Source organism: Toxotes jaculatrix, chromosome 21 (genome assembly GCF_017976425.1).
Source record: "Toxotes jaculatrix isolate fToxJac2 chromosome 21, fToxJac2.pri, whole genome shotgun sequence".
In the NCBI taxonomy this organism is placed as follows: Eukaryota; Metazoa; Chordata; class Actinopteri; family Toxotidae; genus Toxotes; species Toxotes jaculatrix.
Window position 1 is genome coordinate 13,019,837 of NC_054414.1, and position 15,709 is coordinate 13,035,545.

Below are 15,709 nucleotides of genomic sequence, written 5' to 3' on the forward strand. Positions count from 1 at the left end.
CAGGAGAGAAGAGGGCAAATGGAAATTTCAGGAGGAAAGCATAATTTAAATTGTTAGAGCAGAGAAGCACTTACCTCTTCACGTAACTTTATCAACTGCATCATGAGAGCAAAAGGGAGAAGAGAGAAAGATGGAAAGAGTGAAGAAGAGATTAAAAAAAAGGCAGAAACATGGCAGGAAGAAGATCAGTTATGTGGCTGGGAACGGAATTAACCTTGACGATTTATCTGTTTGTATGTTTAGCATTTGGAAATCACAAGACAAACACATTAAACGAAGCTAAACACGCCGCTCAGGCTGACTTTTTTGAACAAACAAAGATCAAGTCCTGGTGCTGTCACATTAAACAAGGAGAGGGAATGGATCGCTCGACTTGCAATATCAACTAACATTATCAAGGAAGTCACATCACAGAAGTTGATATAGCAAGAGAAAAGAAAAAAATGAGTAAAATATAGTCTGCGCAGTTATAGTATGTTTAAAATATTTTGTATCTGTCATTTTGCTGAATCCTCTGGAGAAGGATGAAAAGAAATATGTGCCCATTGGAGCTGAGGAGGAGGAATGCTGAGCCACTCCATTTGTACCACTGTTTATCAGTGCTGATGTGTTGTCAATATTTCATGTTGCTTATGCGTCTCAGTAAAGGTGCATGCTGTTTGGATTATGTACGGGAAGTCATGTGAGGCTACCACTGTATATACATACAGTGCAGCTTCTTATTGGGACAGCCACAGATCATGAAAAATGAATCTTAGGATAGCTATACATTTTTGATGAAAAAGAATAGAAAAGTTAAAGTGAAGTAAATAAGAAATGCTATTCCTATTCCCTGCCCTAGAAAATCTTGCATCTCTGACAATGAATCACACATTCGAGGGAGGGCAATAATTCGATTTGCTATTAATTATGCCTAATCACAATTAAGAAGGTTGTTTCCCTGGCCTGTTCTTAAGTGGGGGCTGTAGAGAAAGAAAAGAGAAGGCTCTGGGGCTTATCGTGGGAATGCAACACGTTTGGCTGAAAAAGGGGAAGGACAAATTTCTTGATACGCATGCCTTTTAAAGGTGATTTTTTTTTTTTAAATCCACATTTCTTGGCCAACATTAAAGGCTGGCAGATCTAAGGGGAGGCTCAGGGCCACTATTACTTTCCCTGTTTATTTTGAATTTTGTGAGTCTGGAATCATTTTGTATCATATAAAAAGAGTTTTCTTAGATCTTGAATTACAAACTTGATTTCTAAGTTTTAAGGTTTAAAAAAAAATAGCTGGGAGAGGGTCCAAAAATGGCATCTTTATGTTAAAATAATTCAAAGCATCAGCTTCTTCTACCAGCTCTCATGACCAGAATAAATCAAGAATTAACATTTGCATCTGTCTTCAACTGAAAATCCTAAACAACAACAAAATAAAAAAAGTAATGAACCCAGGATGAATCTACACTATATAAAACACAAACAAAAATATCAAGTATTTCAAACATTACACTCTTGCATTTGTCACAGAATTTCTCCTTGTAATTTTAGAAGCATCTCGAAAATAGTTCTTGCATCATTTTTGTTTTTTCTACCAATCAGAAACTATATCTATGACGGTTCAGTGTAGTATTGCAAATAAAAATATATATATATATATATATTGTCAATATCTGTAATGTGGGAGGTAAACAAGTATAACTGCATGTTTTTCTAAAGAGCTCTTACCCTTGAAAATGTCGGCAGTAACAAGACGCACTTTAGAGTGGAAAATGTCTTTTCTAACTTAAGTATCAACTCCCCACTAAGAATGCATTATTGAACAGGCCAAAGTTTAAAACTACACTGTGGATGTGGTTATTTAGAGCTTGAACAAACCCAGCAGATCCTGCAATCCCTCACCCCAGCTCTGCCACCAGTCAATGGGTACCAAACAAAACTTGTTCTAGCTCATTTGTGCTGCCTGACTGATTGCAAGTCCTCGTAGAGGATTTGTTAAAACTATATGAGGGGCATGTTGAGCTGTGTTTCTCGTTTCTTCCTGTTTAGCTTTATTTTTCTTTGGCATCCATTCTTCTGTACAGCCAACGATGCTCGCGTTGTTCAAGAGATACAGAGCAGTAAATACAGAATATTGTAAATGTTATAATTACTCCTGCATGAGCGCCTTTCCTTGTGTTTTTGTGATGCCAGCCAGTATTCAAAATTGCACTGCTGCAATTTTTCTGTTATGATAATCAGCAATTTTTTTTTTTTTTTTTTCAAACAAAAGATTTTTTTTTATCCAATACGGAATTCGATACAAGTGGTAATCTGCTTCCTTTGTAGCCTGTAAAATCTGGTCCATGCCGGCTCAAACCAGCACAATCTCTTGTGGCCAAGCCTTCTGCTGTGACTGAAATCGAAACTATTCCGTATAGTGTTCGTGTGTGAAAAATGTGTGTGCATTTGCTGCTTTGTGTGTGGTGTCTGTGTGTGTGTGTGTGGCGTCGAAGTGTGTGTGCGCGCACCAACATTTGTGCGTGTGTTGCATGCAGAGGAAACAGAAAGAAAAAAAAATGTGCAATGGTAGCCTACCACATTATTAAAAAAACGAGTGATAGTGCCAATTCAGTCTCTGTCCGCATACAGATAACGAATAAATGCCGAACTCTATTAAATCGTCCTTTAGCCATTATCGCAGGGCCAACACGCCATTTTCAGAACTTATGACGGTTCCCTATTTACTTAGCTATAAATCCTTGCCATGTAACCAACAGATTTGTGACTGGTAATGATCTGCTCAGCCAGGGCTATATGAAATGATCCTGACCTCTTTCAGATCGTCAGGAATTAAATTGACCGACTTGCCCCGGCCCCCACCATCTTTTCCCCTCTCCTATCACCGCCGTCTCGTTAGATAAAAAACCCTGAAGTTCCGAGTACTCCACTCACAGCAAGACCAAGACAAGTATTATCTCCACAAGTTTTAAAATGAAAATGAGGTAAATACGGCACCTGGGAGAAAAAGGGAAAATGTATATCATCTATTTACTATGCTTTTGCCCCAAGCATGAACTCTTTCTGTGCCTTCCTGTGTGTGTTTTATATGTATAATTACAATTTTTATAATTTTCACATCAGACGTTATTATTGCTAATTATTACTGTGTTATTCATTTAAATAATTTATAGTGTACGTGTTAAACATTGAGTTCCGGTAACCTTTTAGCAAAACAAACACAGGAAAAGCCTATAATAAAACAAACACTGGTATTAAAAAAAAAAGGAATATGTCTCTTAGTACAGTTTAGAATTTTTAAGTGCATCATGACCTTAATTCTCAGAGAGAAATATGTTTTAATGTAGATCTATTTTATACTTGTTATTGCGTACAATACAATTATGCATCTACATAACTTTGTATTTTATTAAAATTATTTTACATTTCAGAATTTACATTATGTTGATTTGAACTGAGAATTAAGAATGACGCTGTGGATAGTGTTCTGAGCTTTAAATGTCACTGTCAGCAACCACTATTTTTCCTGATGTGTGCATGCATGGATTAAAGCAGCACAATATTTTGGTGTTTTTCATTTAGTAATACAATTTAAAACTATATAAAATACATTTTAGAATTATTGTCAAGAGTCAAGATTAAAATAAAAATAAAAAACAATAATTATTATAATATGACATCAATTTCCGAAATATAATGTCATATCTTTCCACAATATTAAATCACCTAATACATTTTTGTTATTTCAACAATTGTGTGCAAACTCTAGATTTATAAAAATTTATTTAAAAAAAAAACTTTCTAATATCTTTGGATCAATATTTAATGAAAGGGAAATAATATTTGAAATGAAATGTAATACATTTTTTTTTTATTTTCCTTTGACAAGATTTTGATAGAACCCACCAGTGTCTCAAACGTGACATTTCTGACAGCAAACCTCCTTCCAACTTCTGCATAAAATGTCAGAGTCACTTTTGTGTCTCGCTAATTTGCCAGGAATATGCATATCAATTACACATCTTGGCTCATGATACATATGGTTCTAAGATGTGCAGTTCATGGGTCATCACTGAAATGGTAATAGGGAAATGTTCAAAAAAAAAAAAAAAACAAAAAAAAAAACAGACAACTTTATTTAGCTTTGCTTAGCTGTGAATCATCTAAATATATTCTCATACGGCACTGTGGGACTAAATGTGCAAATATATATGCAATTGAGTATTCATCTTTGTCTTTTTTTTCTTTTCTGAGTGTGCACGTTTGCAAATGCAAAAGTGTTTATTTGCATGTGAGAGTGTGTGATTGTGTGTGCCTTGAGACACAGTAACCCCTGCAAGCTGACAGCCGATTCTAAAGGCAATATATAATTAGTCAAAAGACGTTTGGTCATAGTTGAGAGTGGCTGCATATGAGTGGCAGCTGTGCAGGTGAGCAATAGGTAAGTGCATCTTAAATGTTAAAAAGCTGTTTGCCGAATCCGTTGATGTACGACTGTTTTGATGCCGCTCTACATTTATTCAAATCAATGTATTTGAAACAACTTAAGTTTAAAAGAACATGTGGCATATTTTGGGCAATTTAGATCACAATTCAAGATAATTGTTTTCTTCATCATTGCCACTTTCATAGCTGATGTGAATGAACAGACATTGCTGACAATGAATGGAAATTGCTAACGTGGTCTTTATCTGTGTTTATGTTCCCCGGATTCAACAGGCTGAACTGATATTCAAACAAAATGTCACTCACCATCTTTTAATAAACAATAAACCAACCGTAAATTTGTTGTTAGATAACAGATGCCAAACTGAATTTTGGATTTTTTGATCAAAGGCTAATATTCAATTAAAAAATATATATAGGGGCCAAATTATAATTTGGAGTATTGCACCAAAATATCTCAGTGTTTTGTTTTGTTTTTTTTATTATCAGTTGTGAAAAATACGACAACCCGCGTTCTTTTTCATTCTGAGTATCTGCATTGTGCAGGTTCGCCACCCTTGGAGTTTAAAGAAAGACAAGAGAACAAGATTTACATTCCGCGTGTGTGTGTGTGTGGACCTTAATGGAGGATCTATTATAGGCCTAAGTCCACACCCGGCTGGAGAACAGCTGTGGGATGGTTGGAGTGGAGAGGCCAGGGTCTTTGGATTGAAATTTGCAGTGGATTGTGTGTTTGTGTTTAGGTGTGCATATGTGTGTGTCAGTCATAATCTGGCTTTGGCCAGACACTGGTCCCATTCCCTGAGCCCACTCACTGGCAGCCCAGCTTTGCATTAAACAGTGTTCCTTCCGCATGACTTGGTGACAATACCGTGGTCTCAGCTCTCGATGGCCCCTATGAGGGGCCCACCTCCTCACCCTGGGGACCAGTCAGCCACCCACACTGGTGTCGGTCGGGCCCCCTGATTAGTACCTCACCTGGCTCTCGGAGGAGCTGGCGTCATCCCCCAGGAGCTCGTTGCGCACCTCATCACTGTAGGCAATACGTGACCTTTTCTGCAGAGGGAGGAGGATGAGGAAGAAGGACAAAAAGAAGAAGAGAGGGGAAAAACAGAGGAGAGCAAAAAGAGAAAACAAGTGGGGAAATATGGTTTAGTGCTGTTGTTGATGCAAAAACACAACAGGCATTCCTTAAGCACGAGAGCCCCCTAATGGAACTCGGTGACAAACTGAGTCATACACGTGCAGGTTGTGTGTATCTGTGCGAGCGTGTCTCTGTGTGCTTGTGTGTACCCCTACAACACATGTACTGACAACAAGCACGTCTGGGTTTGTGCCCATGCCTCCTTCCAAGGTGATCTACTGTACCTAGTGCACTTGTGCCACCGAAGTGGTGGCAAAGAGCTCCCCCCACCCTGCCCACTTAAACAAATACAAGTTGAGGGATAAAAAACCTCATCTTGTGTGCATGGAGAGGCTGTGGAACATGGGGACAGGGGAGAGGGCCAGGGAGATGTATTATGAGGAAGTATCACTTGTCAGCGCTAAATCTTTTCTGGGGGCTGTCACTGCTGTCATCCCAGTGCAGTGGCAGGCTCTGTGATAACACCAATGCTGAGACTCAGACAGGGAATAATTCATCACCCATTGGCGGCCCATCGGATTTGGGGTTGCCTCTCTCTCTCTCTCATACACATACACACACACACACACACACACACACAAACTCTCACTCTCTCTCTCTTTCTCTGTCTCCAGATTGACTAGAATAAGAGGGAATGCCATGTCCAAAAAAAAAAAAAAAAAGCACACCCGAAAAGACAAACACTCAGACACACACATTTCATACACACTTCAGAGTGTGCCACCTCCGATTGTGGAAGAGTGGGCTGCCACTGTACCGCTTGTTTACAGACGCCCGACCCATGGAAAAACAGCCTCTTGGCATGCCCTCTAAACTAAATACACACCAGCAGCAGACACAGAAAGTGTTTACTAAGCCTCCTTCGCTTTCTCTCCCTGCCTTGACAGGGTTTCTAGGTGGGCTGCAGGAGGTGGGCAAAATCAAAGACAAACACCAGCATAGGAATGAAAATATCACTTTTTCTCAACACGAATTCTTTCTGTTTTTCTATATTTACTTAGTCCTCAACTCTAAATAAATAAAACAAAGACATGGAATCAGTGAAGGAACACCAATTACCTGGTGGGGACATTTTTTTTTCCTCGAATACAGTATCCTTTCCCACTATCTTTCTATTATCAGTAAAAGTTTGAAGAAGCTATTGTATGAAGCACTTTGATGCTACCTTCCATGAGAAAAGCACAAACCAAACTTGAAAAAGACAATTCTAACCTCAAGAGTGATGATATCAAGTTCCTTGATTGCAATAACTTTGGAGCCAATCACAATCGCGCCAGTTGATTTTTTTTTTTTTTTTTTATTTGTCTCTCCTCATAATCTGGAGCACTGAGTGGAAAGTCATGGCTGATGTGATTTGGCTGTTATTATCGTGATGGTGAGGGCCACAGTTCTCTGGAGTAATTACTGACTAGACGGAGGGCCTGATTGACCCAGACCACAAAACCCATTAGATAAAGAGTGCACCCAAACAATACTCAACCATGGGGACCTAAGCTAACCACAGAACGCCTACTGTGGGGAAAAGAGAATATCGGCAGCACAGACCTAAATAAAACAACACTGCCGCCCCCCAACGTGCAATACACAGGAGCACTGTGTCAAAATGTGCTGTTCAAGATGGTTTTGTTTTTTGTTTAATTATTTTGTATTTGTGATATTCAACACTTGGCTCAATTATTTACTTTTAAGTTTGTGATAATTGTCACAACACTTATATAACAGCAAATTCCAATATATCTAGAAAAACAAGGTAAACTGATGAGGTAAACTGATTGGATTTTTAAAATCTCAAGTCAATTAGCTTCCTCAACACTTAATGATTAAAATAAAAACCACAAATATGATGCTCTGACCAAATATCGCTGTCATAAATATACATTATATAATCATTTCTGCTTTTTCCTTCTGACATCCTTTGCTGAAATGTCAAAAGAAAATATATGTATATTTAAATTAAAAAATTAGTGATCACATTTGGTCATTCGAGCTAATTTTAATGCTGACTTTAATTTCAATTTTAATGTCAGATTTATTTTTAAAGCGCCATCTTCTGCGTATGGGCGAATAAGTGGTCACTTTGTTAAAAGGAATTTCAGATTTAAGTAAAACCAGAAAGACAATAAGCATCAATCCGAAGACAGCATGCACACTTGCACACGAGGCGAACACGCAGATTTTTTGCCAGGAAAACACCCACATATTTTCATTTAAGTCGAGTTACATCTTAAAGAGCTGCAGTGCAACTTAGGGGGAAAGACGACTTCACCAGTAATTGAGACGAGGAAGCCTGGGAGAAGCACTGATTTGAATGTTAAGGCTTACGTCGCCTTCAAACCATATGCAGGGTTTTTGGTATTTCTAAATAGCTGTTTGTTACAGATGAATGTATGAGGCGTATCTGCAATGAGAACAGAGTAGATAACAAAGAAAGTATAAAGAATGGAAAATGTCATTGAAATGAAAGTGTTGCCGCTTCTTCCCCTGTACAGTATAAACTCCAGTTTTTGGATTCCCCCTCTGGAAAACAACTGATTCCTGAATGATTACCGCCTTCCCATTTGATGTAAAACATAAACAGCTGTGCAATATTGACTGCTTAATACAGTAACAGATTTTGATTATAAGTTAGGATGTTAAGCAAAAAATTGTTTAGTGCCAACAGGATCATTCTTTAGGTCAGGAAAGCAGAAATCAGATACCTGTGCTATAGTAAAATCTTCTGTTCTATAAAGAAAATGCACTGAAATTGCCTCATTCTTAGTTACAGCATGTGAAGACTGAGCTCTGCATCTTAAGACGAAACCAACTAATCAGGCTTTGTAATATAAAAAAGAATGAGCGCTTTCAGAAGATACCTTATTGCTCAGAAAAGAAAAAAAAAAGAGCTTTTTTTAATCCTTTTGAAAGGTCTGTCTTTTGTCACTTTTTTAATCTTAGGTGAGAATTTGCTTCTATTCCCGGAAGCACACATGAAAAGTACAAAGGTACATCTTAACTTTATGCAAAGTGGCCTGCCTTTAAAACTCTACGCATCCCGTCAAATGCGGCGATGGAGGTGCTGGTGTCCTGTCAAAAACACACGTTTTACCTCTGTTGACATGGATAGCAGACAAAAAAAAAAAAGATTCTTCTTTACCCATCAAAATGTAATTACATATGCATGCATAACAATTCATATCAGATATGCTAATCAGTTTGGTATAATCCTCTGAGCAGAAAATGATATTTATTTAATTATAACAGATATATGGATCTTTCCTTTGTGCACAATTTCTTTCGTATATGGGCATGTAAGGGTTTATATTGTCTAAATAAGCATGATGATTGCTAAGTTCCTCCACTGTCCAGAGAGAAGAAAGTAAATCTTAGAAATATCCAGTTACAGAAAATTAATTAATAATTGTACAATGACTTTTCCTCATTTCAAGCAGTTGACAATGGTCGTCTTTGTAATGTAAAGGAAAGTTCCATATTTACAAAAAAAAAAAAAAACAATAATTAAAATCAAATAAACTGATTCGTATACACATTCCAATGCCCTCCAACTCTCCTCCTTGCTTTTTGCCCAGTGCAAGGAGTGACACAAGGACAAGTGCAAATAATTGTGGTGCCTGGAAAGCTGAAAAATGTAAACAGTTCATTAGATGGAAAATAAAAGGCGTAAAAATACCCAGGGGCAGAGTGTAATGAGGGGCCCTGAAGTTCCTCTGCAGACACTTCCCCCCCCCCCCACTTTCCCAAGCTTTTCCTTTTCACCCTGCACACACGGCTGGTGGCATAGCATGTCGAGTAATTAACCATATTCAATTTACAATTCTATGTTCCATTACAGGCTTTTTCACCAGTAGGAGAGCAGCTGGACATTTCCAAATTTAGACTTAATAACTCTTATGTCCAGCTCCATGTGCTGGCATCCAAACTTTTATTTTCCTAGCTGTCATAGTTGCTCTATACAGGTGGAAACCACCATTTTTAAAATGTCTTTCAGGTGAGCATAAAGCACATGCAAATGCAATATCCTTAAATATCTTGTAAAAATACAAAAGTCTACAGTAAGCACTGCAGTGACAATAAAGTGAGGTAATAAAATGTCTCTGTGGCCACAAGAATTTGCACTAAACTCAAAGGTTATCTATATCACTACCCTTCCTCCCCCTGCTGTGATATTTTCCCAGGTGATATGTGGACCAGTGCCAGCAGGTCCCACTCTGGTTCCCCAAGTGGGGGCAGAGGTGGACTGATGCGGCATGGCGTTAAAAGGAAGCTGAGACCTTTAAGCAGGCACAAGTATCACAACAGCATCTTAAATAATGCATCTGTGCTTGGCAGGGGTTTAACACATACACACACACTCACACACGCCTGCACCCGGCACAAAGAAAAACACACACACACACAAACACACTAATTGTTGTCTGGCGTCTTCTACTCTTTAACACAAACAAATTGGGAGAGGTTGTTCAATTAAGTAAGTGCTCTTTTTTAATGCATTTGATATATTATCAGACAAAGGCAAGTAGCTACAATTGGGATTGTCACAGGAGGGTGTCATTTGTGCCTTTGTTTTACTGTGGTCTTTGGTGCAATCGAATCCTCCACTTCTGTCTGTTGTGTGTGTTTGTGTGAGTGCATACGTGTGAACAAGGGCTACTGTATGTAAGACGGAGGCTTCTACGAGCCTTTGCATCCCGGGGAAGCTTCCTTTAGAGAACGTACGCTCGCAACATATGTGAACGGTAGCCTGGTGTGTGTTCTCTCCCCTAATAAAAGTGCAGCAGTGGTAGAGAAGCTGGAGCGTTAGATAACAGCATGGGGCCTCTCATTAGCTCACAGGTTGGTGCTTTGGTGGCTTCTACGCACACGGCATTGTGTTCCACTTCCATGAAAAACCTGAAGGAGTCTCACCGAAGCAGTTGTCGAAAACACAAATAAAGGTGAACGATCAACCACTGCAAGGTAATAAATAAGCCTGCAACATATCTAAACAGGTATGAGGTGTGGAGCCTTTTTTTTAGGGTGACAGACAGAGTGTACCAGCTTCAAAAACTATCTTAAAAACATGGTCAAAGCTTTGGAAAAACTTCTCTTTATTAGCTTAATTCTATAGAAAATCAAAATGCTAATTTCTATTTTATCACTGAATCTCTTTTTTTTTTTTTTTTTAAATATTAGACCACAAGTAAACAAGATTTTATCTCTGGGGGAAAATACCTAGCCGTTTACCGGTGGAAGAGTACACTGTTCTGATAGGGGCCTTTCATGCTTGTACCTCCTGTGATACCGGTGGTGTATTTCCCTGTCAAAGTCATTTCTATTGCTAAGTACATCCGAGATCAGTCAATAAGCCTAACGACTGTACCCACAGAGCGAGAGGGCGAGAGACAGCAAGAGCAGAGGTGGGGGGGGGGGGTTTGCAAGTGAACTCCAAACAAAAGAGCAAATTCGAGGAGGGCTTTGATTGAAGAAGCACCATATACTTTTTGAAGGCCAAGGGATCATCTCTCAATAGTTATTTCTTTAAGGCATGAGGGCCCGATTAAACCCAATATTAAAATATGGAGGCGCTTCTAATGAAAAATCAAAGGCCCTGTATCCCCTACCACACCCCCATCCTTCTCTCATGTTCTGTCAGGTTTTCTCCCTAAGCCCATGGTTGTGTAGGAGGGGACAGAAAGAAAGAAAGAAAGACAGAAAGAAAGAAAGTATGAAAAGAGAGAAAGAAGAGAGCAAGAGAGGGAAAGAGAGAAAATGGGGAAAGAGGGAGGGTTACAGAGATGAGGGACCTAGGTGCTGGTGGTGCAAAACAGAGACAGACAGCATTGGTTGGAGGAGTAAATCAATAGAGCAGAGCCGTCGGGGAGGCGGGCAGCCAGGGCAAGGAGAGAGTAGAGGAGAGGGGGAACCAGCACAGGGGCCCGGGCTCCGATCACAACGCTGGCTTCTGGCGTGCAGTGGGGAATAAAGTGGGCCTCCCCGGGTCAGCACCAGAGAAAAAGGTGAGATTAGAGGAAAGTGGAGGAGGGATTTTCACAGAGTGAAGGTGGGAGGGGTGGGTGTTGGAGGATGACGAGGAGAGAGAGAGAGAGAGAGAGTGTGTGTGGATGGGGGGATGCATTGCAGGATACCTGGCAAGCCAGGGACCAACCGGCCCATTAGCCTGTGGCTACCTACATATGGTTCACTGAACCCTCTGCTGAGAAGAGCTCCTCTCCTATCAGTCTTCCCATCCTTTTTTAAAGAAAGAAATACCTTCACTTTTAACCCTTTCTCTGCTTTGGAAAGAGGCTCACTCCTGACCTCGATTTATGATTCATTTTTGTTTGATGTCTATTCTTGGAGTGTTATCTAAAATTGAAAAATGTAATAAAAAAAAAAAAAACCTAGACACAAAGGGAGAGGAGTCGGGCCTGCTGAGCATGTGCGTGTACGCGTCCGTCAGTGGACATGCACACAGAAGACTATCTTCTTCAGTGCTTTGCCTTTTCTTGTAATGTGACCATTGTTGGTGCTGAATAGCTAGCTCATTAGCATAAGAATACAGCAGCACACACAGGGACTTAGCCAGATCATTATCTCTATATATTTATGTATACTTTGTTATTTCACTAGCCAGAACACATTCAAATGCTGATGAGGCCAGTAAGGCCCCTTTCCAAAGCCCTTCCAACATGTGCCCTCTTGAACTTCCCAATACACTCACCCGTTTCCTGGGAGTCTGCAGGTTTTGTACTGGAATTTACAACAGTAGTTCAAAAATTATGAGAAATGGCCAACAGAGACTTGCTTATACCTCTTAGGCAGATTCAAAGAAAAAAAACTAAAGTGTACAGAAAAGAACATTCTATATTCAAGCCAGGAATAAACAGTGGAGTTGAATAATAATCAAAATCAATAATTTAATGTTCATTTTTCGAGAGAAAAAGCAGCATAAAATATAACAGGACCACTGCAAAATCAAAAACTACACTAATAAATTAATTTAATGAGCAATTTGATTTTTTTTTTTTTAAATAGGCAACTGACTTTTTTTCTACCAGGAATTCTTGGTCATTTTATACAAGCACCTAAAGCACAGACTGTGTTTTGTGAAACAGATCATTTCGAAATAAAAATGTACAAAGACAACAATGTACAAAAAGCTTGACAATGCAGAACAAACAAGTGCTCTATGGTGATGAGGGGAACAAAACTAAAGAGTTTAGTCTCACTGCAGGAGTAGGCTGATGCTCTAATGGTGGCCAACCTCTGGGATAATTGAAGAAAAACCCTTAATTCATCTTCCACAATGTAATTCTGATCAAGGCCACAGCCAGATTCCACTGCAGGCTTCAAAAACACCCGAGAAAAGGCAAAATTGTTGGTCGCTGAGAGCAAAAACACTTTCCCTTTCTTTCTGGCACGCTCCCTCATTAGAAACACTTAGGATGAGAGAAAGAAACTAAGTTTAATTGTGTGTCTGCATGTGTGCGCGTGATTGTGTGAAGGCGGTGTGAGCAGAGGTTAAAACGTGTAAACATGGAGCTTTAACTATTAAGAAACACCAGTAAAGATGCAATGTAAAGAGATCTTCCTCTATTCTCGGAGGCTTTCTTATTAAAAAGCAAATGCCACTGCCTAAAATACAGAGGAAAAACACAGAGCCAATGATTCATAATATATTTCATAAATACTTCATGAATCCCCTCACCATACTTAAGCCAGTCTGGCAAAAAAAGAAAACATTGTCACCTATTCTAGTACCCGCTTGTCAGCACATCACTGGGGAGTGGGTGTCACATGTCACTTCTGGTTTACACTGCTGCGTGGGACAGGCTCGGTGCACGGAAAATCGGGGGTAGGACAGAAAGAAGAACAGAAGAAAAAGTGAAGGGGAGGTGGAAAGGGGAGTAAAGAGAGGGAGGAGGGGGGAGAAGGAAGGGGGTGATATCATATCATCGCCCCATGTCTTTATATTTTCCCCCTTATTATCTTTGGCCCCCACTCACTCCAGTCACTCAATCACACAAGCCCTGAGGACAGCGAGGGGACCTGGGAGGGCCTTCATGGCAGACTCAGCCAGACAAGCGTCTGAAAGCTATACTGATCGCTGTCAATGTGTGTGGAAGTACGGTGACTTTGGAGGGGCCAGGAGAGATAAGCGAGAGAGGAAACGATCGTGTGGAAGGATAACGGCCGAATTTGCACACTACCAAACAAAACCTGCGCTCCAGGCATAATGCAGATACCCCATCCATACAGACAAGTGTTAACATAAAGAGACGGAGAAGGAGTAGGGGGTGATCTGCTTACAAATTATGGGCTATGTGATTTCTACGAGTCAACTAGCTGACAAGAATTCATCAAGTTTAATGACCGTGAAGGGATGACGGGTCTACTTCTCTGTCTGGGACACTCATCTTAGCACTTATCATATTCATAAAATTGTTGGCTCCATGTTTCTTTTTGATAATTTTGAACTTGTACTTCCCGTAACTGTGATTTCAGGTTTAGTAAATTAAAAAAATAAAAGAAATTAAGAAATTAAGGATAGCACAAGACTTGCTGCTTTTCCCATCATGGTTTTAGTCCCTTCTCTAAAATTCCTCTAGGTCAGTGCTAATAACTTGCAAACTTACTTTAAACTGTTGACTTGAAAATGCAGGTTTATGGGTGTTTTAGACCCCCACCATTCCTGACACTGAAATATTTATGTGGTACTTCTAGACAACAAATTCTTTTGTCCTTCCTATGAACTGTCCTTCAACCCAGATTTGACCCACTGCCGCCATTACACCATCAAACCCATAAAAAACGGTTTCAACATGAGTGACAAAAGGCTAATCCGCAAATGAATCCCATCTTAGTGTCCATAAAGAAGACATGGAAAAGCCTCCAATGCCAAAAAATCCACAAAGGGCTCGAGGAAGACATACTATGCACAACAACTTCCAAATGAAAAACATGATTCATAAGAAGAGAAGAAGATCTGTTTGTTTACATCTTAAATCTGCACTCAGCTCAGAGAAAATATAGGGGAAAAATCCCTGTCAATTGAGGGAGTCCTTTTATGACTTTTTATGAGTGATTAGACTCTGGTGTCATTGATGGGTTGTTAAGCAACAAACCATGAAAAGAGCCAATCTGCCTTTATGTCTCTGTGTTTAATAAGAACAAGTAAGCCGAGGCAACCTAAGGCGATTTAAAGTGTCTAACATCCAACTAATGCTGGTCTGTCATGTTGTTGCTTGCAGGAGTCACCATAATGAGGACAAGGGGCAAACAACAAGAACCTTTCAAGATGGATTACAACAAGGCAAACTTATAATCACTACTAGTGTGTTTAGTGTGGGAAGTACAGTGGTCGTAAAATCTCCCATCAAAACCTAAATCTGAACCTAATTATCAGCATCTGGTTTAAAAAAATGACATTTATGTAAGAGTTTCTTAAGAAAAATACATAACTTTCTGATATACGACTTTGCAAACTTTTATTTCTCTTTATAGGTTTTTAATTGTGCCAAAAATAATGAGTTTGTGACCACTGTCAGCTGAAGTTGGACAGTCCCTGCAACCTTGAATTGTCCATGACCACTAATTAAAAAAGAAAAATTCAACATGAACATTCATGCCATAAATAACTGAAGAGCACCCTCATCGTCATGTATTTTGGCTCGGTTACATTCGGGGGAATGCTCTCCAAATGCATACCAAGATATTTGTATACTCTGAGAGAAGAGGAAATAACAGTTCAAACACTGAACTCTAACTTAGAGCAGAAAGCATTCACATTGAGACAATACCCTATACTTCATATTGAATCTCAAAAACCCTAGAAAAATGTTAATTCATTGCCAATGATGAACCTATCACGCATGACCCTCAGATGCAGAAGCAACAAATAGCTTTGGGGTCTGGAAACAGAAAAAAGTGGCTTGAGGAAAACTTGATATAACATTTTTACTGGCAACATGTAGCCTGAGCTGTGTGTGGTAAAGTCAAGAGTCATTCATTGCTTCTTCTACAACAAGTCAATTTATTCTGATAATAGGGGACCAAATAAAACTCTTTGTTACAGTAGTCTGCCTTGGCCTCATCAGAAGAACATTCCTATTTGATACACATCCGATTTGATCATTATCATTAACTAATCTTATTTGTACTTCC

General features: G+C 39.4%; 1 protein-coding gene across 3 annotated transcripts in view; it reads right to left on the reverse strand.

The window, feature by feature from the left end:
• The window catches only part of vti1a (vesicle transport through interaction with t-SNAREs 1A), a 110,085-nt gene that overhangs the window by 82,638 nt on the left and 11,738 nt on the right, over positions 1-15,709 (reverse strand). For all 3 annotated transcript variants that reach the window (XM_041067284.1, XM_041067286.1, XM_041067285.1), the window contains exon 4: positions 5,401-5,478. In XM_041067284.1, the coding sequence (XP_040923218.1) occupies positions 5,401-5,478 (78 nt within the window). The remainder of the gene's footprint in view (positions 1-5,400; positions 5,479-15,709) is intronic.